The sequence below is a fragment of the Phocoena sinus genome, chromosome 6, assembly GCF_008692025.1.
Source record: "Phocoena sinus isolate mPhoSin1 chromosome 6, mPhoSin1.pri, whole genome shotgun sequence".
NCBI lineage: Eukaryota > Metazoa > Chordata > Mammalia > Artiodactyla > Phocoenidae > Phocoena > Phocoena sinus.
This window is the reverse complement of record NC_045768.1, coordinates 44,375,936-44,401,377: the sequence shown is the minus strand read 5'-3', so window position 1 is coordinate 44,401,377 and position 25,442 is coordinate 44,375,936. Positions and strand designations below refer to the sequence as shown.

Sequence of the window (25,442 nt, the reverse complement as noted above, 5' to 3'; positions counted from 1 at the left end):
TTCACAGTTCTGGAGGCTGGGAAGTCTAATATCAAGGTATTGGCAGATTTGGTTTTCGGCTTGTAGATGGCTGCCTTCTTACATGGCAAAGAGAGAGAAGGGAAGCAAGCTCTCTTGTATCTCTTCTAATAAGGGCACTCATCCCATCATGATGGTACCACTCTCATCACTTAATTACCTCCCCAAGGCCTCATCTCCAAATATAATCACATTGGGATTAGGGTTGCAACATGTGAATTAATTAGGGGTGGGGCAGACAGAAACATTCAGTCCATAGTAGTTATTTTGAATGAGTTTTCCTAGTATATTTTGAGTTTCTTGCCAGTATAATAAAAAAAATTAATATTATTGAAGCCTCAGGGACTATGTGTAATTGTAGTCACATCAGAAGCTATTGTCTTAATTATCTCACAAAAAGTGGACTGTGATTTTTTTTCTTCTTAACATTTTTAATTTACCGTTTTTAAAAAATATATTTCTTAAGCTTTTTGCTGAAGACAGGGTGAAAAATCCGTTTTCAGCTATTTTCCATTCTTCTTAAGTTTTTTAAGAATCCCAGCACTTCCTCCTTATAACTCAAGTTGAATAAATGATCGTGGGGATTCTATAAAAGATATTGTCAAATATGCTGTCATCAGTAGTAATGAGGAAATAAAGTTGCCTCTGCCTCACAAAATAAGTAGGGTAGCAGGCGAAGAAGTCAGGAAATCTTGGCAATCATTCAAAGACTTAGGAATGTGGGTCCTTGTGAGTCTTGCTGGAAGAGTGAAAAGGCTTTAGAAAAGGACCCAGGAGACCCAGATCTAGTCTCTGCCCTGTCACAGTTTATACCTTCCAATCACTGTCTTACTGACTAAATTTTCTCACTTTGTAAAATAAGAGAAGTAATGTCTGTTTTGCTTACATCACAGGGTTGAAGTGAGAATCGGATGAGGTTAAAATACTTTGAGAAGTGGAGAGTGTGATATAAAGTGGTAATATTATCAAGAACAACACAAGCAGTCAGAAACAGCCGCTCTGAGTGATATATTGGAGAACACCTCAAACACATCCCTATGGCTTGCTCCCCTCTCCCCTTCTAAGGGGGCTTTTGAAGTAGACTCAGATGGAAGGTTTTCACTCAGGTTCAAACAGAATCAAAACATGCCAAGGAGAATGGGCACATCAGATGTCAAGAGGGGAGTAGAAACAGTGAGAGGGGGAGCCAGAATCCACAAACAGCTGAAGATGTTTGTTCCGGAAAGAAATGAAATGAAAGTAGTCTTTCTCCAACTTGCCATTGCTTGATTCCGTACAAGTATAGGTTTGAACTTTCAAGCAATGTCGTGATAACTAACTGTGGAGACCTCTTGCATGTGTCCTGATGTCTCTGGTTCATCGCTGAGCTCATTCACGTCTTGTTTTCAGATCCATGTAAATCTCAAATGAGTTAATATTTCCATCCCACTAACTCATCCGAAATAAAAGAAGTTCACAAAGCAGTGTGACTAGAGGACCTGGGAGAAAGCAAACGAAGGAGTAAAGGCGGTGTTTTACTACCTAGCAAGATTTAATAGACCCCACAAATTTATACTCTAGATGAACTTCGCCTAACTTGTATGTGTTCACAATATTATAGAAATGAGTTAACAGGCATTCTCTGATCTCATTTTCACATCTTTTCAATCAGCTAGCCAAGGTAAAACTTGTTGAGACTGTAATTGCAGTGGTTTCTTGTTGGGTAATTGTAGCAGATGACAAAAAAAAATTTTTTTTTTCTGAGTAAGAAAAAGGCATCGGACAAAGACAGGCATGATGTTAAATCAAAATGCTCTTTAAGTCAAATGGTTTATTCAAGTAAAGATTATATAAATACAACGTTTTACACTTACTAGGGGCCCATGGCAGCAATGCCCTTAAGAGATTCAAAGAAGTGATGCATTTTTAACTCCTAGTTTGTCTACATGTGCTTTATTTTAGTTGATGGTCCAATTTAAGTCACTGGTTTATATATCCTTATAATTTACATAATTGGGTTATCTTCTAGAAGTCTCAGAAAATATGTGTCTTAGTAACATTGTGAACATATGCAAGAAAGCTAAACAGGTGGCTCATTTCCAAGGGACATTACATGCGACATGGCTAGTAAAGTTTGCATTTAGGTGCGTGTGGGTCAGAACATAATCTAATGAGTATATTGTTTTCTGGACTAAAATCTACTAAAAGTTTCTTCTTATGCTGAAAATACTTTACATGCTCATAATCTGTCATCTCTGAAGAAAAATACAACTGAAAAACAGACTTTTGTCTGTTTTGTGACTTTCATATTTATTGAGACATCATGAGTATAACCTTTTGCTAAGCACCCTTTGTTCTTTGGGAGAAGGAAGAAATTGAATCACGTTCACGTACTTGAATAAGTCATGATGATAGCCATTGTTCTAGGATCTATTTAAAATCCATGTCAAGACAGAGGCCAACTAGGATATAAAAAATAAAAAAGATGACTAGTACTTTACTTGGAGCAATGGGTCATTGTCATCTGAAGAGTGGGCTGTTTTACATGTAGTTGGCAGTTTGGACCCTCAGGTACAGTATTCCGCAATATATGATTTAAACAATATTAAAATATAAGTGTCAACAGTACAGATAACTTCTCTGTCTCCCCAAAATAGCCCATATATTATGACGTAGAGCCCTGTACAGAAATCTTACAAGAATTGTTTTTATAAACAAAATAGTCACTCTGTTCTTCACTTACAAACGTTCACTGTACATGAATGATGCACATACTATGTGCAAGGCTTTACTGCATTTTAGAAATACAGAACCATGTTACTTCTGTTTTTTAGTAATATGGTAGAACAGATATTCAATTCAATCTCTCCTACCACAGTATATCTAAAACTCATGGGAAAATATTAAAGAACTTTTCAGCGCATGGTTGAGCTAATGGGTTACCAGAGTATTTGTCTGAGAAAGTGCAAATTTATCAACTATGTGGGCAACAGGTGGACACTAGGCATTTCCCAGGGTGAGCAACCAATCCCAGCCAGACTGGAGATGGAGTTTTAAAGTCCAGAGATGGCAGGAGACAAGGCCTTGGTCAGAAGGGTGAGAGAAGCTTTCTGCATAAAACGGATCCCCTGAGATACTATCTTCAGTGCAATAACGATAGAAAAAGAAAACCTACACAGAGAGACAGAGGATGTATTTGACTTTCTCTCCCTGGGTGATAGATAGGGCAGGACGATAAATAAATAACTACCTTGGAGAATAACTAAATTCTCTTGTGGAATTTGCACCTATAATCCATATTACTTGTATGGCCCCCATTTTTAATTTGGTGGAACAGGTCCTGGTTGGTGTAGCCCAAAATATGTGTTAGAAGTGAATTTAAGTCTTCTTTAAAACAGTGAGTTTTCCATACCATCCTCAAGGAATTCACAAAGATAAAAGCCTAAACAACATGATCTCCTAATTTGACAATTCACCAACTACATGGGGGAAACATCAGCATGAAAACAAGCCGATAGAAAAAACGAATAGCAGAATTAGATTCACCTATTTAGAATTATTATATATAATTCCTATGCATCAAGAAATAAATATTGAAAAGCATTTTTAAGAAAAATTGACTATCCAGATTAACTGGGTGGACTTGACAAAAGAGCTTTAAAAAGTAAAACGTATAAATAACTGAAAAGAAGAATGCAGTGAATGGACCAAATAGCAGGTTGGTCATGGCCGAAGACAGGATAAGTGAAGTATAGGACTGAGCAGGTTACACAGAACACAGCCAAGAGAGCGAGAAGGATAGGGGAAGCCTGAAGGTGAGATTGAAGATCAAGACAGTGTGAAAAGGTCTAATGTATGCTTAACGGGGATTCTGATAGGAGGAACCATAGAATGATGTAAGAGGCAGTGCATCAAGGTACTAGCTTACAAAGGTACTAGCTAAGACTTCTGAAGATTTAAATATTAACTAACGACAGGTTTAGGAATTCCAAGAAGAATGTTAAAAATACATACATATAACATCTTCATGAACCTGCAGAATAGAAAAGACAACCATCTGAAAAGCATCCGGAGAGAACTAGATTGCCAGATGGCTGATTTCTCACCAGAAACAATGGAAGCTAAAAATTGGTGGAACGGCATCTTTTAAGTGCTGTTAGTCTAGGATTCTATATCCAGTGAAATTAGTTTTTAAGAACAACGGTAAAATAAAGTCATTTTCTGAGGCTACCGAAAGCCTCTCCGATGGGTACATTTATAGAATGTTCTTCAGAAAGAAATCAGTGATCCCAGAAGGAAATAAGAGCTACAAAAGTAAACAGAGCAAAGAATGTAAATCTAAACAAACATTGATTGTTTAAAGTAGAACAGTAGTGGGTGATTTCTAGAGTTAAAAAATCCAATGTATAACTATAATTATGGGGGGATCACGTCAAGGGGTGGATAATCAGTTAAAACATTCTAAAGTCTGCATTGTTTGGGAAAAGGTGAAAAGGACTATTAATAACTTTAGTGTTTGTGATCTTAGCTATCTATTATCAAATATCTAGGTTAACCATTAAATAATAGAATATAACATTCAAACTAGTACAGGGTAAAAAATACAGAAATGAATATGAATATACGAATACATAGACACTGTAAATGGACTGACTCTTGAGTCAAAGACAAAGATAGCCTAGCTTCAAAAAAACATAATTATAGTCTACTTATGAGGCATACTAATATGGACACAGAATATTTGAAACTAAAAGGATCAAGTGGTTTATAATTTAAATATTAACCAGATATCTTTAATTTTTATTGCAAGAACCACAGTGTTACTACATATTCATAAACAGTTTGTTTCACTAGAAAGACTTGATAATTCCTTTCTAAACACAATAAAATTGATAGAACTGCAAAGAACATTAACAAATCCACAATATAATGAACAAGCTTGACATAATGGACTTATATGGAACAACTGGAGAATACACATCCTTTCAAGCACATGGAACATTTATAAAAGTTGATCATATGCTTCGCCATTTTATGAGCTCACAAAATTCAAATGATTGCTTCATAAAAATTATATTCTTCTATCATAAGGTAATCAAGTTATTGATCGATATAAAAAACATAGCACCTACATACGTTTGAAAAATTTTAAATCATACGTCTAAATAACCCATGGGCCAAAGAATAAACCAGAGCCACGTTAAAAGCCTAGGTCCTTATGATCCTGTAGAACTTGCAATTAATTAATATAGAGCCAATGAAGTATAAAACAGTAGACTCATAAAGGGAATTTGACATTTGAATAAAAATAACCTACACCATGAAGTAATATGCAGTAAGAGGCTAATGAAGATTCATAGTAAATAATTACTATGCTCAGAGGAAAATTAGTAGTTTAGCTTGGGGCTTACAAAAATATTTTTTTAAAAAAGAGATCATTTTTTCTGATGATTAAAGTGTATAACCAAATATCAGAGGGCAAGATAATTATGAGTACATCAAAAATTAAATTAAATAATAAATTTAAATTATTAATTTAAATAAATTAAATAACTACTAATTTAAAAATTAGTAGTTAGCTTGGGGCTTACAAAAATATTTTTTTTAAAAAAGAGATCATTTTTTCTGATGATTAAAGCGTATAACCAAATATCAGAGGGCAAGATAATTATGAGTACTTCAAAATTAATAACTATGTGTGACAACCTAAAACTGCCATAAATAAGATTGTTATGTTCCAAATAAAGCATTTGGAAATATATTTGCAACAGGTATGATGGAAAGGCAATAAGTGATATGGGCAAAAAGCATGAAGGGATTATTCAGAAAGCAAGAAATAGAAATAGCTAATAAATATTTGAAAAGATGTACAACATCAAATGTAATCAGAAGGGATAAAGAGGGAAGCAACAATGAGATGATATTTTTCAAGTCTGCTTGGTAGGATGAAAAAGATTGAAAACTCATACTTAGGGGTTACGTACACAGGGGTTCGTCCAGATATTTTCTCCGTTCTTCATATTGTCATTCAACTTGGCTCATGGCCTGTCTTTCTTTGTCACTAATTAAAATTTGGTGTTTTGTAGTACTATTTATCAGTCTTGCAGTTTTTATGAGGTTCGGTTATACTACTTTTATCTTCTGTTGACAGTGTGACAGTATATTCTGTACTCTTTGATCCAGTAATTCCACTTCTAGAAATTTGTCCCAAGGTATATAAAATTTTGTATATACAAAACTGTTCTTTGTGGCCTCATTAATACTAGTGAAAAAATGGGTAAATTTCCAGAAATAAAGATTATGATGTGTGTGTGTGTGTATATATATATATATATACACACACACACACATATATAGGTATATGTATATAGGTATAGGCCATTTCTATATAAATATAAAAGATTATATAGAATAATAGTAACCATTTAAATGATATATAGATTAATCTTTACATAAAAAGAGATGCATGGTATTACTAAGTGGAAAAAGCAGGCGATATCTCTTGTGTGTGAACTGGTGTGTACCTCTCAGTTGTAAGCAGCTACTTGTTTATAGTTGCATAGACAGTAGTCATATCCCATGATGAGTGTGTAGAATATGCTGTAGAATAAAAAGTACCAGAACAGAATTTGGGGTCCTGAGTTTTAGTCACTGTTGGGCTATTTTTGACAGATCTCTTTACTTCTCAGGGCCTCCTTAAGTGCCCTCATCTCTAAAAATGTGGGAAGGGAGGTGAGCATTGACTTCATTAGCATAGAAATACACCACAGTGGTTGTCACATCCCCCTCCCGCATCCAGGGCAAGCATTAGTCATCAGTCCTCGCGTTCTTTCTCTGGGCTTAGCCATGCCTTAGAATTGTTCTCAGGTATTAGGCCACCATTTCTAAACAGATTGTCCTTTGCACTTGACGCTTCTTTGCCATCCTTGGATAAGATCTTAGAAGTCCTTTCGGCTAAATGATTTTTCTGATTAAAGAACTAAGTTATTGTGGTGAGAAATAACAGGGAATATCTTTCAGAAAAATTTTGTGCTTTTCTGGCCACCACATCTTAAAAAAGCAGTAAAAAGGTGAACACAAACAGGTAAATAGGTTTTGATAATATATTTTATTAAGTACAATATATCAACATGTAATTGATATAAAATAACTACTAATGCATTATTTTATGTTGTCTTTTCACATAAGATCTTTGAAATCCAGTGTGTATTTACAGCAATCCCATCTTAGATGATGAATTTTCTTCATGAGATGAGATCTCATTAGATGAGATCCTTGATGTATATTTTAATTTCCTGTTTAAAAAGTAGTTTCTCATACCCACATTCTTAAATTTTCTAATAAATGAACTGAGTACTAGTTTTTAAATTTAATTAAAATTAAAAATTAAGATGTGGTCACACTAGCCATATTTCAAGTACCTATTAGCCATATGTGGCTGGTGTTTACCATATTGGACATCGAAAGTTCAGAGAATACAAAGGAACATACAACTTGATTTTAGCCTTCAAGGAGATTTTCTGGTTGGGAAAGCAAGATATCAAAAATAAGCATACAAGAATGTAATCCAAAACAGAATGTAATTAAGTGTAAGTGTAAAAGTTTGCCATGGACAGACTTAGTGCTACTTGGGTAAGAAGTTCCAGAAACACCTACAGCTTGCTACATTCTTCACCACTTTGAAGTCTGATGGCGTCGAGGATGTGTTGAGTTTGGGAGAATGAGGTGTCTTCCTTTAGAAAGTGTGTGTGTTCTCCCTGCAGGCACGGGACCCGCTGTGCTGGAGAAGTGGCCGCCGCAGCAAACAACTCTCACTGCACAGTTGGCATTGCTTTCAACGCCAGGATCGGAGGTACGGGAAACAGACACGAGTGGATGTAGAAACAAGCCAAGAGCTCTCACCCTAACTGGTTTTCAGAACCCTTTTCTGAAGTAAAGGCAGGCATATGTCTGCATAATGGAGTTCAGCTACTGCTGACAGCAAAATGACTGTGTTAACCTGCGTTATTAAGTGGCCCCCCTAAAGCGTTGCAAACACGGACATTTCTTTCTTTAAATAGGAATGAGAAAAGGTTGTCCAGTAACGAAGATGGAGTCATTAGCATCTATACCAACTTGTACAATTGGTACCTGGGTCAGAAAGAACTAAGGATATAAACACCAGGCCATAATATCTCTATGGAAAGAAGCATTTTGAAATTCTGTCAAAGCAGAAAATATATTTTTTCCCCCATAGGCTTTACAAAAAGTTCCTTTTAATTGCAATTAAAAGATAAATAGTAAAATCTCCTTTTGTAGTCCCAGAGTATAGTAATACTATTACCATTAATAATTGCAGCTATATATATATATATATATATATATACACACACACACACACATACACAAGCTCAAATATACATATACTTACTACAAGGACCAACCAAAGCAGTGTAAATTCAGATATTAATAAAACAAACTTACTTTCCCATTTGTAATCATCTTTTTTAGTATAGCCTGGTGAGACAGCCACGCACAAATGGGAAGAAAACATTGTAAGAGATGGTATAGATCCTACTGGCTTTGAAGGTGTTCCTCTAAGCATCTCCTGAAGGGTTTCATAAGATGAAGCTCCTCGAACCAGGCTGACATCCTTGTTTCCAATATACTATTTGTTTCCAAATGGTAAACAGAGTTGGATCTAAAAAATAGAAATGATAGTCCTTTCTAAGGTTAATGTAGATGTCTAATAACATGAAATAATTGGGGTATATAATGACGGTGCTAAGAAAAGGTTTTCTGAGACTGTCTTCTGTGTCATTCCATCAGTAAATCTGACCTCTTTCTTTCTTTCATTTCACCAGGATTCCTAGAGTATGGCAGCTGATTAACCAGTAATTAGCAGTACTCTTGAGAGCATCTGCTCTGTATCAAGGGCAAAGTTCATGGAGGTGTTATGGAAAGGAGACAGACATCCTCTGAAGAATAGTGAGGGTGCTGGAGGCCCCTGCTCTCCTCAGGATAGTTGGATGACTACAGTGGCTGTCCAGTCAACCCTACTTGCTGTCCAGCACACACGCACTCACATACACAGACACACATCCAGGTCCCTATCATTACTACTCAGTACCAACCCAGCACTTCTGACCTTGAGGGAGTGAAGGGATGAACTTGTGAAGTTCACAGATAAACTGCTGACCTAGCTAAACAAGGCCTCTAAAAAATGAATGAATGGCAATGCCTGACAAATGTTCTTTCATCCTAAAAGCAAAAGCGTTCTAAATTATAAATTTAACCCCTAGACCCAAGGCATGAAGGCTTGCAGTTAGTTAAATGAAGAAAAAGTAACCTTCCATTTTTAAACTTGAGAAAATAAAATTCTTATCAATTGTTGGTCAGAAAATTAATATTATGCTCTAGATATGATTTTATCAAGCATGTTTTCATGGACGTCACATAAATTTCATGGTGTAGAAACTGAATTCAGGTGCTGTGTAGACACTCCTGTGTTTAGACATACTGATTCGATTATTTCAGGCCTCCTTGTAGTGGTAAAATAGTTCCATTTTATGCTTTTAAATAGAAGTAAGAATATGAAATATTTCGTCTTTATTTGGTAAAAACCATGCAGATGAGTTTTGAATATTCAAATGGCTGCTGAGGACCCAGTATGTGCAGAGCGTCCTGCTGGGTATTTTCCTCCCACAAAATAAACTGCTGAAAAGCTTTCTAAGTATGCTTTACATTCCATAATTTTTAAATGGACTTGTTCAAAACCTTTGTTCTCCACATCACCTGTTTCTATACATCTCCTTTAAAAATACACAAGTCTAGAAGAAAAGATAGTCAAGAGATACAGCAGCCAAATGCAACATCTTTAGGGATGCTTTGGGGAAATTTAAGGTAGAGTGGGTGTTTGTTTCCCCCTTTTGTTGGAAAAAATATTAAAGGATAGAGTGTCATATCTGTCATGTAATTTAAAATGGTTTAGCCTAATATTTATATTTTTAGATGAAGAAAATGTTAACAGTTGTTGAGTCCTGGCTGTATCCGGGTTCATTGTCATTTTTTCTGTTTTTCTGTGTTTGTTATTTTATAGTTAAAAGTTAAACATTTTTTTAAAATTACAAAGAAGATATGGTTCCTTCAAGAATATTTTTATATTCCACCAGAATTCCCACCTCAAACCACATAACCTCTAAAGCTGCCTGATTTAGGGTTTTATTATTTAATCCTCATTTATTGGTAACCAAAGAAAGTTGAAATCCTACTAGATAACGTTTTCCTAAGGAGGAAATTTGGTCTATAAGGACATAATGTTAAAATAATACAACATCTCAGTGATGGTATTTAGCTTCAGCTTAAAGAAAGATATGTTTACTTATTAGGTGTTTTGTTGTTATTGCGTGTCTGTAAAATAAAAAGAAAGCTTTTTATTTGACAATTTTTTTTTAGTATCTTAGTGTCTATTTTTGCAAATTAAGGTTAATAATAAATTCCTATCTGTCTGGTGGGAATACTTACATGAAGATTAATGACTAAACATTGCCAAAACCCTTTGAGAATTATTTGATGTGTAACATACACAGAGGGCATTCTCATTTGACTTATAATAACTTGGCAAAGAAGTAATACATTAAGTTCACATCAGTATTTCAGATTAGGAAATAATATTAAATATGGAGGAAATTGGACCACTCTAACTTGGCGGCTTTCCAAATTTCTAAGACTGCTGAGGTTAGAATGTTTTATACCAATTATGAGCACAAGGTACCTAATGAAGAGAAGTTTAGGGAAGATGGATTGCTTGAGGCTCCCTTTGTCAAGAGACAAACATATCCCTTAAGACAGATAAAGAGAAGGGAAAGAATGTGGAAACTTAGAAAAAGAGAACAATGGCTAAAAACGTTTTTAAAGAAGTTTTGCTCTTCTACATGGAATGTAACTTCCTTTCCCCGCAAGAAAGCTTCAGAAGAGTCTTGCACTATCCTTTTCTGAGGAACATATGCTGACTCAGTGTTGATTTAAAGGTTATTCTTTCCTTAAAAAATAAAATGCTACAATTGAAATATATCTTGGTCTGTTTGGGCGAAGCTTCTGATAGAGTTACTTCCCCTTTCTGTCTTACAGGAGTTCGAATGCTGGACGGAGATGTCACGGATATGGTTGAAGCAAAATCAGTTAGCTTCAATCCTCAGCATGTGCACATTTACAGTGCGAGCTGGGGCCCAGATGATGATGGCAAGACTGTGGATGGACCAGCTCCACTCACCCGGCAAGCCTTTGAAAACGGTGTTAGAATGGTAGGTGTTTTTTTTTTTTTTACTGGAGTATAGTTGATTCACAATGTTGTGTTAGTTTCAGGTGTACAGCAAAGTGATTAAGTTATACATACACATACATTCATTCTTTTTTAGATTCTTTTCTCATATAGGTTATCCCAGAATATTGAGTAGAGTTCCCTATGCTATACAGTAGGTCCTTGTTGGTTATCTATCTTGTATATAGTAGTGAGTATGTTTATCCCAAGCTCCTGATTTATCCCTCCCACCCACATTTCCCCTTTGGTAACCAGAAGTTTGTTTTCAGTATCTGTAAGTCTGTTTCTGTTTTGTAAATAAGTTCATTTGTTTCATTTTTTAAAAAATTAGATTCCACATATGAGTGATATCATATGATATTTGTCTTTCTCTGTCTGACTTACTTCACTTACTATGATAATCTCTAGGTCTATCCATGTTGCTGAAAATGGCATTTCATTCTTTTTGATGGCTGAGTAGTATTCCACTGTATATATGTATATACCACATCTTTTTTATCCATTCCTTTGTTGGTGGACATTTAGGTTGCTTCTACGTCTTGGCTATTGTGAATAGTGCTGCAATGAACATTGGGGTGCATGTATCCTTTCGGATTATGTTTTTCTCTGGATATATGCCCAGGAGTGGGATTGCTGGATCATATGTTAACTATTTTTAGTTTTCTGAGGAACCTCCATATTGTTTTCCATAGTGGCTGCACCAACTTACATTCCCACCAACAGTGTAGAAGGGTTCCCTTTTCTCCACACCCTCTCCAGCATTTATTATTTGTAGACTTTTTAATAGTGGCCATTCTGACTGGTGTGAGGTGATACTTTGTTGTAGTTTTGATTTGCATTTCTCTGATAATTAGTGATGTTTAGCATTTTTTCATGGGCTTTTTTGGCTATCTGTATGTCTTCTTTGGAAAAATGTCTAGGGCTTCCCTGGTGGCGCAGTGGTTGGGGGTCCGCCTGCCGATGCGGCGGACACAGGTTCGTGCCCCGGTCTGGGAGGATCCCACATGCCGCGGAGCGGCTGGGCCCGTGGGCCATGGCTGCTGAGCCTGTGCGTCCGGAGCCTGTGCTCCACAGCGGGAGAGGCCACGGTGGCAAGAGGCCTGCGTACCGCAAAAAAAAAAAAAAAAAAGTCTATTTAGATCTTCTATCCATTTTTTGATTGGGTTGTTTGTTTTTTTGACATAGAGCTGCATGAACTATTTGTATATTTGTATGTTTTAAAAGCACCTCAGCTCAAACTGTGTTGATTGGTGATGATTTTCATATGAAGCCACCTCTGAAACAGTGAGTTTCCAATCCTCCCGTCTAGAGGAATGCATGGAGCTCTAGGCTGAGTCAGTAGACAGGATTGTGTGTTGTATCTGTCCTGCAAATAAGCTAAGGGCTAGAGAGTTTCCTCTGATTAGAACAGAGGTATATTTGGATGCTTAGATTTGTTGAAAAGAAATATTTATTAATATGAATATTAACATCATTAATATTCATCAATATGTTAATTTTGGATTTGGAGATATAAAATCTTGAAACTGTGAGACTGAGAATTGGAGGTATTGAAACCCTCCAATTGGTGTTGATAGGTCATCCAACAGTGCCCTTCTGGGCATCTCCCTTGTGTAGTCCCTTCCCTAGCTTCACCTCTGTCCCAGGACAATATTATTTTTCTGTTCCCACATTCCCTAACCAGGCAGCTTAATTCATCATCATTTTCCTTGATTTCACTAAAAAAATTCACTGACCACTCCTCTCCCCCAAATTGACCGTATAATCTAATGTAATAAAATATCTGTTTCAAATTACAGATCTTGAGAAATCCTGTCTTATTTAAATTAAATTAAAAAATAAGGGCTATACAGTTGTGATACTCCACCAGAAGCAACTCCTTTCTCTTTCTTACTCGTGAATGCACCATTGGATGGTTTAAAGCATACATTTTTAAAATTTATTTTAAAAAAGTTTTTATTGAAGTATAGTTAATATATAATATTATATAAATTACAGGTATAGAATATAGTGATTCACAGTTTTTAATCATTTATAGTTATTACAAAATATTGGCTATATTCCCTGTGTTGTACAATATATCCTTGTAACTTATTTTATAACTAAGTTTGTCCCTCTTAATCCCTACCCCTATATTGCCCCTCCCCCTTCCCTCTCCTGACTGGTAACCACTAGCTTGTTCTCTATATCTGTGAGTCTAAAACATACATTTTAATCATGTTCATGTTTGGCCATTGTTGATCTGGGCCTAACCTCTTTTTGTTTCCTCATCTCTTTTTTCTTTTTAGGAATGTAAGCGTACTCCACTCTTTTTTTTTTTTTAATTGAAGTATCGTTGATTTACAATATTGTGTTAGCTTCAGGTGTACAGTAAAGTGATCCAGCTAGGTATATATTTTTCAGATTTTCTATCATAGGTTATTACAAGATATTGGATATAGCCCCCTGTGCTATGCAGTAAATCCTGTTGCTTATCTGTTTTCTGTATAGTAGTTTGTATCTGTTAATCCTCTACTCCTAGTTTATCCCTACCTCCTCCCTTTCCCCTTTGGTAGCCATAGGTTTGTTTTCTGTGTCTGTGAAGCATACTCCACTCTTACTACCCATTGGCACATACTGCTTTCTCTACAGTATGTGGTCTTTGACTCTCTCCCGTGACCTACTACTGTACAGACAAATCCTATTTGACCATCAAACTTCAGTTAAACTGCTACCTCTTCCCAGAAACCTTCTCACTGCCCAAGCTAGAATTTAGTGTATGTGATCCCTACCTTATTTTCCCTATACTTTGTATTCTTCCTGGTATGTATAGTCTTTATCATATCGTGCTCTCTGTCAGAGTTAGTTTTGCATGTATCTTCTTCACTAACTAGTAAGTTCTTGAAGAGCAGAGCTTGTACTCTATGCACCTTTATGGGCTTTGCAAAACCCATAAAGTACATTGAATTCTAGTGAGAACTCAGTGAATGTTTGTTGAATTTAATTTAATTTACTGCAAATTATGCTAACCATAGGGTTGTTATAAATTCAGCCCAGGGCTTCCCTGGTGGCGCAGTGGTTGAGAGTCCGCCTGCCGATGCGGGGGACGCGGGTTCGTGCCCCGGTCCGGGAGGATCCCACATGCCGCAGAGTGGCTGGGCCCGTGAGCCATGGCCGCTGGGCCTGCGCGTCCGGGGCCTGTACTCCGCAGCGGGAAAGGCCGCAGCAGTGAGAGGCCCGCGTACCCAAAAAAAAAAAAAAAAAAAAAAAAAAAAAAAAAAAAAAAAAATTCAGCCCAGATTTGAAGCAGTGGAATGCATGCAGTTGATTAACGTAACATTGCAGCTGGAATATAAATAATTATGATTCTTCCACCTTTGTGGGACTGGGGTTAGGGTTTTAATCAGAAGTCTGAGCTAAGCCGTCTCCTGGTTATTCTGAAAGAGACTGGAGGGAAAACTTCTGCACTTGTTCTGTATTCGCTTTCTAACTATAGTTAGGTTTGCTTCAGACTTTTCTAGCTCTGTCAATTTTCAGCTACGTTAGAATGCTTTGAAACTAAGTTGTTGGGTAGAATTTTCCTTTAATCACCAGTAATCTGGTGATTTCATTACCAAAACCTTGGGCTGCACATCGCTATTCTTTCTCTCTGTGTCATCAGTACAATGGTTATTCAAGTTAAGTCACTCATGCTTACTTCATATTTAATTTTCAACTGTATGTGTATGACTCTTAACATAATAAAGAGCAATCTGAAATTTCTCATTAAAATGAATCTATTTATGTTAGTAGTACACATAGCCTCATGAGTATATATAGAGAGAGAATGTCCTATATTCAGTAGCTATCATTAAATCAGGTGATATGGACCAATGATTTTCAGATTTATTATTGCTAGTGAATCTTTCATTCAATGGAAATCTTAACTGGAAGTCTAATATATAAAACGAATACAAATGTGGTACGTTGGTGGAAGGAAAAAAGAGCTAATATTAGAAACAAGATGATCTGAAAAAGTTATTCAGATATATAGAAAGATTATATTCAGAAATAAATAATTTTTAAAAACTTATTCTATACTCATCACTAATTATAAAAGTAATCCATGCCTGTTACAGTAGATCATTACTATAATGATGAAATTAAAATAGATTTTCCTGTCCAACTAGATAACCATTGCTAGGAGTATGGACTACATCTTCCCATACTCCTGTGCACGTTCGTATACCAAATGGGGATCATATGTCTTCGTATGTTGCTGTTTTCACCTAACAGTGTATCATGCATATCCTTCTGGGGCAATCCATAGGATAGGACTCATTCATTTTACTCTTTCAAAATTTTTGGAGTATGGATATCCCATAATTTATTCAACTTTCCATTGAGGATCTCTCAAGGTTTTAATCTGGGAAAACAAGGACTTTAGTTTTAAAACAGACCATATACTTTTAGAGTTAAGGCAGTAGCAAAAGAAGTAACTCTTAAAAAGAACAAATTATTCTGACTTCTAGCATTGCACATCTAATTATGGAAAAGCAGCGGTGACTCATTTAAATGTGTTAAGATCAGCATGAGAGGGTTTTTATGTGTTTAATATACATGGGCTTGCGACTTAGTCTAGAGTTGAGTCTAGGATTTGTCATTTACTGCTCTCTGACCTGATTTAGATCAAATTACCTCTCCGCTTCCATTTCCTCATCTATAGTAGGGCAATAATAGTATTTACTTACAAAGATGTTACGAGTGCTAAGTGAGATGATAATGCATATAAAGCAATTGACACAGTACCTGGAACATAATAGGTGCTCAAGAAATACCATATATATGTTTTTCTTTCTTTGGAAGAGAGATCATGTTCTTCCAGAAAACTTTGTATTTATACTCAGCCCCCCCATTCTTCTCTCCTATAGCATTCCACACTGTGGAGTTCTAGATGATTCCATTTAGTTACTTGTAGTGGTAGATTAAAAATAATCTGATAAAAGTCAGCATAGACTTTCTGAGTTCTATAATGTCATTTATTTTGTTCTTCCTATGTCTATACTCACCTTCGATTTTACTTGCCTTATAAAAGCTCATCTTCAGTTTCATCAAGATAACCTTCTCGGTATACAAATTCATTTCAGTTATCCATGTTTGTGATTTTTGAAGCAGTATATTGGATAGCCTTTTCCAGGAAAAAGAAATCTTTCATTCTTCCACTATCAGACATCAAATGAGTTGGTAAATTTTATATTCTTTGAGATTATTTTAATTTGTGTTCTTTGTATAATATATACTGTCAAATATATGGAAAATAATTGGATAATTACTTTATACAAAGTTAGATTATAGAACACAATAATGAAATAAATAAGTGATTTACTGGCTGAGTGATTTAAGCAATGACTAAAAATAATTCCTTCAAGAAACTAGCTGAAAATCTATGTGGCAGTCACTGTGACTTTAGACTGTTGCAGTTTTAACTACATCATCTAGAAACTACAGGAATTGGAATTTCTTCTTTTTATTAAGTTTAGCCAACTTCCGCACTGTAGATAAAAGAGGGAAGAAGACGTCTAAGTTTTATACGTAATACATAAAAGTTTCCCCATTCTAGCAACAAGACGAAACAAACATAGAAACTATCAAGACTATTTGAGCTGAGGAGAAGTATTATGAATGCAATTTAAACTGATGACTAGGGGGAAACAACTGATTTAGTTAGGGAGGACAGGGAATCATCTTTGAGGAGGTGATATGTGAATGGAGACGTAAGTGATAAGAAGCCAGTTAGGTGAAGAAATGTGGAAGGAATGCTCTGTGCAGAAGAAACAGCAAGAGCTAAAAAGCCCCCTGAGTGGAGAACGATTAGGGTGTACCTCCAGAACAGAATGCTAACTTGGGTGTTGGGAGTAACAAGAACAGAAAGTGGGCAGTAGTAGACGGCCACAGAAGTAGGCAGGGGGCTAGCTCAGCAGGGCGTCCTAAACCATGAAGGGGGTCTGCCTTTTGATCTGCTACAGAAAGCCAGTGGAGGTTTTCAGCAGAGATGGTGGCCTGATGGAATACACAGTTTTAAAAGATCACTGCTGTGTAGAGAAGGGACTGCGTGTGGGGCGAGGGATGGGAAGGCAAGAGAGGAAGATTGAAATGGTCCAGGAAAGAGTTGATAATGAGTTGGACTTGGGTGACAGCAATGTCAAGACATCTGGAGAGATGGGTGGCAAGAGAGAGAAGCTTAAGGATCAAGAAAGCTTTCACAAAGGAAATAAATAAATTTTGCTCAGGGAGTCCAAGTATTGATTGCATCCATGCCTTCTGCTTGCTAATCAAAAAATGTAGCAAATATTGAATTTCAAAGTGCTCCCTATTTGTTTACTATAAGTATTTGGCCCAGTAAAATGGAACACTGTTTTCAAAGACTTTATAACAAAATCAAAATTGATTCCATTTATAGCCCCTTTAGAATTAATGTGCCAAAACTGCATTAGAGAAACTATGTTAAACAAACCATGTCACAATTGACAACTTGCTCTTTCTCTCAAAGATAGCACTATGTTTGCGGCTACAGAGCTATAAAATTAAAATTTTGTAGAAAACAGACATTCAGCATAGCTAAAGAAGTCAGAACGTGGGCCTCAACGAAATCTAATAGATTTTTTTTCAAGTTGTCATTTCTGTTCTGTTTGGCACATCTGTCTTCCTCCCTCCATCTGTGACCACATACTCTAGCTTTTCTCCTGTTACCATGGTGAATTAATTGCTCTTCTACCTAAGTCCACTGCCTCCTATTCTTCACTTGACCCCATTCCTTCTCACCTCATCAGTGACATGGCTCAATCAGTTAGCTTCTCTTTCATCTTTAAAATTTCCCTCTCAACTGTATTATTGCCATCCACAAACGTTCACACTGTTAATTCTCCTATCTCAAAAGAGAGAGAGGAGAATCCATCTCTGGGCTCCTATCTCCTTCCAATTACTGCCTCATTTTTTTTTTCACTTTGAAACAAAATTCCTTGAAACTGTGGTCCATACTTGCCCTCTACAACCTCATTTGTCCTATCATCTGGGAAGCCACGGCATCAGGACTCTGCCCCATCATTTCACCGAAGCTGTTCTTATCAAGGTCACCGTGAAACCCAGTACTCTTCTCTGAGTTCTTATCTAATTTGTCCTGACAGGGACTCCTGCCTGGTTCTTTCTATCCACAATATAGCATACATGCACTCCAGAACCCTTCAGAACCCCTTTTTGGCAATTTTTATCCCTTCTTCTATGTATTAGATTTACTTACCTTGTTAATTGATTGTCTCCTCCATGGAGGCCCTGAGTTTGACTGTTTTGTTCTCTACTGTATCCCAAGTACCCAAAACAGTGTCTTGTACTCTGTAGGTATTTAGTGAACGAATGTATGAATGACTTCCATGCCAATTTGCTGCGTATACTGAGTTAATTTTCTTAAGGGTCACACTTTCATTGTTTTTGTTTAATATTTTGGAAATGAGTTATTAACATACATTGAGGAGTCTGGTGATTAGTGTACCCAGACTCTGCATTCAGACTCTTCAGTGGGTTCTAATACCTTGCCTTTTCCGAGTTAATTAACCTCTCTGAGGATCAGTTTGTTCCTCTGTACAATGGAGCTAAATGCTAGTAATTAGTTTATAGGACTATTATGAGGATTATATGATTAATGGAACTCAGCAGAGTTCCTGGAACATAAGAATCTCTCATTATGTTATGAATCTTAATCATTATCATCACTAAAAGGGCAAGAGTAATAAAAGTGAAATACCGATTAATCATGGAAATATCATAAAAAGTTTTTATTGTTCCAAATCTCTGGGTTTAATCAATTTCATATTGCTGAATGGTCCTTAGGGAAGGTAAGTATATAATCTTGAGATTATTGTTATTATTTATAATTATTTTATTTTTTAAATTATTTATATATATAATTATATTATTTTTATGATTATATTATTTATTATTATTATTATTGAGAATATTATTATTATTATAAGGAATGGCCAAAATAAATGGGAGAAAATACCCAAGGTTTTCTAAAGCTTTTCCGTAAAACACTAATTAATAAAATGCTAAAAGAGGGGGGGATGGAGGGATTTTGCTTTTAAATACACTTGAGAAACACCACTTATTATATGCGTCCTTTAGAAATTTAAAAGCATATTAAAGGCTCTGAGAAGTCCTGCAGTAGAGAGATGTGTTTAAGTTTATTTAATCAATGTTCTAAACTTTAACCACACCAAAGCTTTTATTTTCATGACTTTTTTGAATTGCTGTTAAATTTCACTTTAAGTTCTTTAGAATTGCTTAGTGAAAATTCAGCTAAACTTATTAGAGTCAGAATGTTAGAACTGGAAATAATTTTAGTGATTGGGTTGCTTTTACCAACACTAATGTATTTATTTACTTGATGTCACTGCCATTCACCCAATCTCCCTTCCTAAAACTCGTCATTTCCTCTTTTCTTCGATCTAGTCATCTAATAAGTCTTTCTTTCCTGTACTACTTCTGAAAAGTCTGTGGAATCTGCCCTCTTGTCCTCACAACTAGAACCAACATCTCTCATATAGACTTTGGCAATAGCATAATTTCAAAACTTCCATCCTCCCAGCTTGAGCTTCAACTTTCATTTCAGCATGAACACCACAGCCACAGAAGTATTTTTATATGTAAATCTTGTCATTTGTCTTCTCTTTAAAACTCATCACTGCTCCCTGTGACCAACAAGGAACATTCTGAGCTTCTTAGGAGGGCACATAGGGTCTCTTACAATTTTGGCAGGAGTCTCAGAATCAAAATCTTGAGAAAGGATAGTTTAAAAAAAAGTTGCTCTCATTCAAACAGATACGATTTCACCTACCATGGGATCCTTTGGATTGGCTCCTTGGTATGACTGGCAAAGACTTCCCTCAGGGGAAACTCTTGGCTTCATCTGCCCACACAGTTCTAAATAAGAAATGATTTTATAAAATGAGTGAGTTGATTGACAGTGTTTCAGAGATAGGTGACCCAAGGTTTGCTGTCAGAATAAGGAGCTAATTACCTAAAATTGTCTTTGATAGACTCTTTATTCATTCATTTATTTCTGATTGCATTCAGGAAACACTCACTGGTGGTTATAGTATTCCAGGCACTTTTCTAGGTGCTAGTGGAAGGTGAATAATACTCAGGACTTGTCTTCAGGGAGCTCACCATATAACAATGAGTAAAGGTTCTAAACAAAGTGCCATCAGACTCCCAGATCTGGTAAACAATAAGGACAGACTGAAGTACACACAATAACAAAACGTACCGTGTGCAGTCTAGTTGCCTTGCAGTCATCTTTTTTGCCCTAGTTGGGTTATTAAACTTTAATAATGCATTTGATATTCATCAGCAGGCATCTAATGCATTGACAGCATTTCAGAGTTTCCTGACAAGCGTGTTTAATAATATCCTTTAGAAAACAAGCAAAAAACATAGAATTGAATCTTTTCTTTTTCCCATAATCAGAAAACCCTGTATTCGGATTACCAGTACTTCCCTGATTATTTTACTCAAAAAATATTTCTTAAGTATTCACTACATACCAAGCACTGGTTTGACGTTTAGCTTAATGTTTTATCTGGAGAAATCATGGGGCTCATTGTAGGTATTGTAGGATCATGGCTTATAGTGTTTGCTTTGCCATTTTATCTACAAGTATACTTTCAATTTCAGATTCTTTTTATTTGAGCATTTTAGGCTTTGGGGTAATCAATTAAGGCATTACAATGAATTCATGACAGAACCAGTGTCAAGGATGGGGAACAAAAGTAGGTGAAATCGGAATCATTGGTCTCTAACTCCCTGCTGGAACAGTGGCCTTCATCCCATCCTCACTCTGCCCTTCTATTCAGGGGTCCCGATGGAAACTAGTCTCTTATGAAGTCTCTGATTAGTATGTCTCCTTTCTATCAACAATTTCCTTTTCAATTCACCAGATTTTACAACTGATTGAATATTTAGAATATTTGCTGAAAGCACAAGCATGCTTTATTTTCACGCATTGTCTCATTTACACACATGCGCACACATAGTTTCTTCACCCTTAAATTAAAGGCACATGTTCACAAAAAACAGGAGAGAAGAGGTATAATGAGCTTATATAATAAAGCAGTAATAATAATCATAATAAAATGAACCAATTCCACTCGGGAAGGATATGTTTTTATCTGATATACACCCAGCTGTAGCAGGCTTGGTACCCATTTGCATTTTAGTAAATGACAGATTGTTGTTAAATTAGTTGGCAAATGTTGTAAAACCTTGAAATAATATATGGGCAGGCAAAGATAGACAAGGGAGCTTTTTTTAATATCAGTTTCACTTCATGAAAATTGACTTTATTTATTTATTTTTGACTGCGTTGCGTCTTCGTTGCTACGTGCAGGCTTTCTCTAGTTGCGGCGAGCGGGGGCTACTCTTTGTTGAGGTGCGCAGGCTTCTCATTGCAGTGGCTTCTCTTCTTGCAGAGCACAGGCTCTAGGCACGTGGGCTTCACTAGTTGTGGCTCGCGGGCTCAATAGTTGTGGCTCGTGGGCTCTAGAGCGCAGGCTCAGTAGTTGTGGCTCACGGTCTTAGTTGCTTTGCGGCATGTGGGATCTTCCCGGACCAGGGCTTGAACCCACGTCCCCTGCATTGGCAGGCAGATTCTTAACCACTGCGCCACCAGGGAAGTCCCAAAAATTAACTTAAACTGGAGTTTATTTTTTAAATCCTCCCTTAGAATTTAACTATGTACTGATGGAACTCTGTGTTTTTAGAACTTTAACAAAACTAAGAAGTGACTTGCCAAATGGACCCAGTAGAACATTATCCATTTTGGAAACAAAGAAATAGATGTTTTCATAAATACATAGGTGGTTTCACATTCTGTAATTGAAGATTATCTGATATCCAAGTATCAGATTTAGATTACTGTATTATTGTGAATTGTGATGCATTTATATGGAAAGAAGCACAAATTTATCCTAGCCTTGTATAATGCACGTCAGGTATTTATTGTCACCTTGTTTTTAGTTTAGAGATTTGTTATTAACACTGTGAGTGGTTTTTTTTTAACTTTTGCAAATTCCATTCTAATTCCCTTTGTTCTACTCATGGATTAACCAGATATCAGTAACAGTCCTCTTTTCTTTTTGTTTGTTTTGTTCAATTTTTAGTGACTCCTGGGCCACCTGGGGATAAATGAAGTCCGTATCACAGGAGTCATTCTAATATAGTCTGGATGTCCCTGTTATAGGGAAGATACAAAATCATACAGAGATTGGATTAGGTCAACTGGAGGTTCATACCAATTCTGCGTGTCTGTGATTCTAAACATAGATTTGAAAAAACTGATGGGGAGGACGGGTACATAAATTTCCTTCAACAAAACATGGCAGCAACCAGAGAAGAAAGGCCACTATGTAATAAACAAGGATAAATTGAACTGAGTTGATAGTATCCAATGATTTAAACATATATATGGCTTTTATTGCAGACTCTTTTTCACTTGCCCTGAGCCTACATTCCTCATCTTTAAGAGGAAAACAATCACATTTAATATTCAGGATTGTAAACATTATTATGATTATTACCTCTGATAGCCTCTCGAGTTAGGCATAGGAATAATTTTCACAGGACATCCCCCAGTTTCAAGATTTGAAAACCAAGTCTTGGCAAAGTAGGTAACCTGGTCATTAAGAAGCATGACTGTGGGTCAGACTCAGGTCTGCCTTCCAAGCCTGTGCTCCTGGCCCCCATGCTCCGTGTGATATCTGCTCTGAAGAAGTGCGTCATACAGGCCTGTCTCCACATACTCAGCTCTCAGCCAACAGTGGTTTTAATTCTGGTCATGAAAGTGAACACTGCATCTCCTCTGAACTCCTGGGAAATTTATCATCTAGGCAAACTGATTTGGCATATCCTGAATTTCACTAGCTTCTCTCTTTTTCTTCATCCCTGGATGCAGCCTGTGATGATGTAGAAAGTATCAGCTTTAAAGTCACAAAGACCAGAGTTGAAATCTCAGTTTGGTTTCTCTCTTAGCATTTTGACCTGGAACAAGTTACTAAGTTATCAGAGCTTCCGTTTCCCTGAGACAAGACTATGATAATACTTTATGGAGCCATCGTGAAAACTGACTGAGGTCTCACATACACAGTGCTCAGACCAATTGCTGGTCTCCCCCTGAGAGGAAGGCCACCGTTTGGTGCATCTTTAAGGACCCTAGTATCCACCACAGTCTTGTAAATAATATAAGCTTAATATCAATTGTAATTTCTTCAGAAGTGTGATTTGCTTTCATTTGAATCAGGATTATGTTTATGGGAAGAAACTGTAAGGGGCTGATTTTCTGCCTTTCAGAAATGTTATGAGCTACTCCACAAAAGGTCAAAGTCATTGCTTCATGGAGTAGAGGCCTGTGACATTCAAGCCCCAGGATGGGCTTCAGAGAGCGGCAGCTTTGCTCACCCCTTCAGAGCTGAGCTGGGAGTTGGAACCAGCCCACAGGAGGCATTCTCTACCCCAGAGCTAACTTAGAGAAGAGTATTAACTTTTCATTATTGCTGGAGTATACATCCTTCTTTCCAAGTGCCTTTCCAAACATTTACAATAAATTCCTTTCATACCCCTATTGATAATAAATGTTTTTATTCTGTGTGAAAGGAATTTTTCAAATTCTCCTTCAATATAACTTAAAGGTGATGGTATCTTTCTGGGCGGTTTGAAAATAGGGAACTAATGTGAATATGGAAAATATCCTTCTCCATTTCATGGGTCTGGCTCTCCTGAAAGTCTGAGCATGACATTGCATTTGCTGTGCGATGATCCAACGTCCCAATCCAACCTTTGGGAGGTGTGTCCCTTTTTCCCTCAAAATGGGAGTGCTGGGATGGTGAATGTCCAGAATACCTGCGTCGGTGCTGTTGACTCTTGTGATTATTTCAGAGGGCAGATGACATTCAAACGTACTTTTTCAGTTGCTTGGAATGAGAAATTGACAAATGCAATCTGCGTGCTTCTCCCCGCCACCGGTGTTAGCCTTCCCCAGGCCCTGGGAAAACTGCTGGAACAGGGCTCAGAGCTTGCAGGACTGTGGGAGTGACCAGAAGCAAATAATAACCTGAGTCTTTCTGAGGCTTCTTTGAGTCAGATGAGGAAGACAAGGGCTGAGAAAAAAAAGGGGATGGGCATTGATCAATATGAATTGACCATAGATAAATATGAAAAGCAGACAGTTACTTGGGGATTGTTGATTTGGCAAATGAGATAAAGCAGGAAGGGAAGGGTTTGGGGGTTTGTTTCTTTTTTTTTTTTTTTTTTTTTTCCTCTAATGCACTACGGCTAAGCAATATTTCTCTAAACCATGTTGTTAAGCATTTTTAGGAATACCCAGTGTCAGTACTAGCCAGTGGGGAGTTGGTTGAGTTGAGACTGGATTATCTGGTCCTAGCTTTTCTGCCGCTGAATGGCTCTGCTCACTTTAGTCCCTTAATTTCCTTATGTAGAAATGTAATATTTCACTGTATGAACCTCTTAGGTGTCCAGCTTTAAATAATATCCATAGCACATTCTTCGCCTCCACGTTTTCATTATGTGGAGTTTCTAAATGTACAGCGAATCTGCAGGTTAACAGGAATAAAATTATTTGCTTGAAAGCATATTTATGTCCATTAGTAAACACACCTGGTTTTTATTTACTCCTAGATCTCCTACTATCCTTTCTCCATGAAAGACTGATTTTCTCCTTCTAATTATACTTTAGAAATAAAGTAAACGAAATCTACCCTGATGTAATGCTACTCCCAGGAGCCAGGGGTTACACCATTGAGCACTTGGTGATAAAGTGGAAGAAGCTGTGTTATGCGTCCAAGTCCTCTGTCAGCTCTTCTGAAGAAAGGGAAGCTCTGATAACAGGACTGATTCTACAAGCCTTCAGTGAGCTGAGGCTCGATTGGATTTATATTCTGGCAGATGTGGGGAATAAGCAACTCAATTTGGGTTTTTTTCTTCTTTCTATTCGCACCATAAGTATAAAAGTCGCTTTTTATCAGGAACCTGAATCTGGGGTAGTTCTGTGTTTGCGGTGTTGATTATTCTTTACACTAGTCTTTGGCCATATGACTGCAAGTGTCCTTTTAGAAAACCGAGC

General features: G+C 36.7%; 1 protein-coding gene across 1 annotated transcript in view; it reads left to right on the top strand.

Moving 5' to 3' along the window:
* PCSK5 (proprotein convertase subtilisin/kexin type 5) overlaps positions 1–25,442 on the top strand; it is a 448,447-nt gene that overhangs the window by 149,860 nt on the left and 273,145 nt on the right. The window contains 2 exon segments of the mRNA XM_032634783.1: positions 7,761–7,849; positions 11,107–11,279. Coding sequence (XP_032490674.1) covers positions 7,761–7,849; positions 11,107–11,279 — 262 coding nt within the window.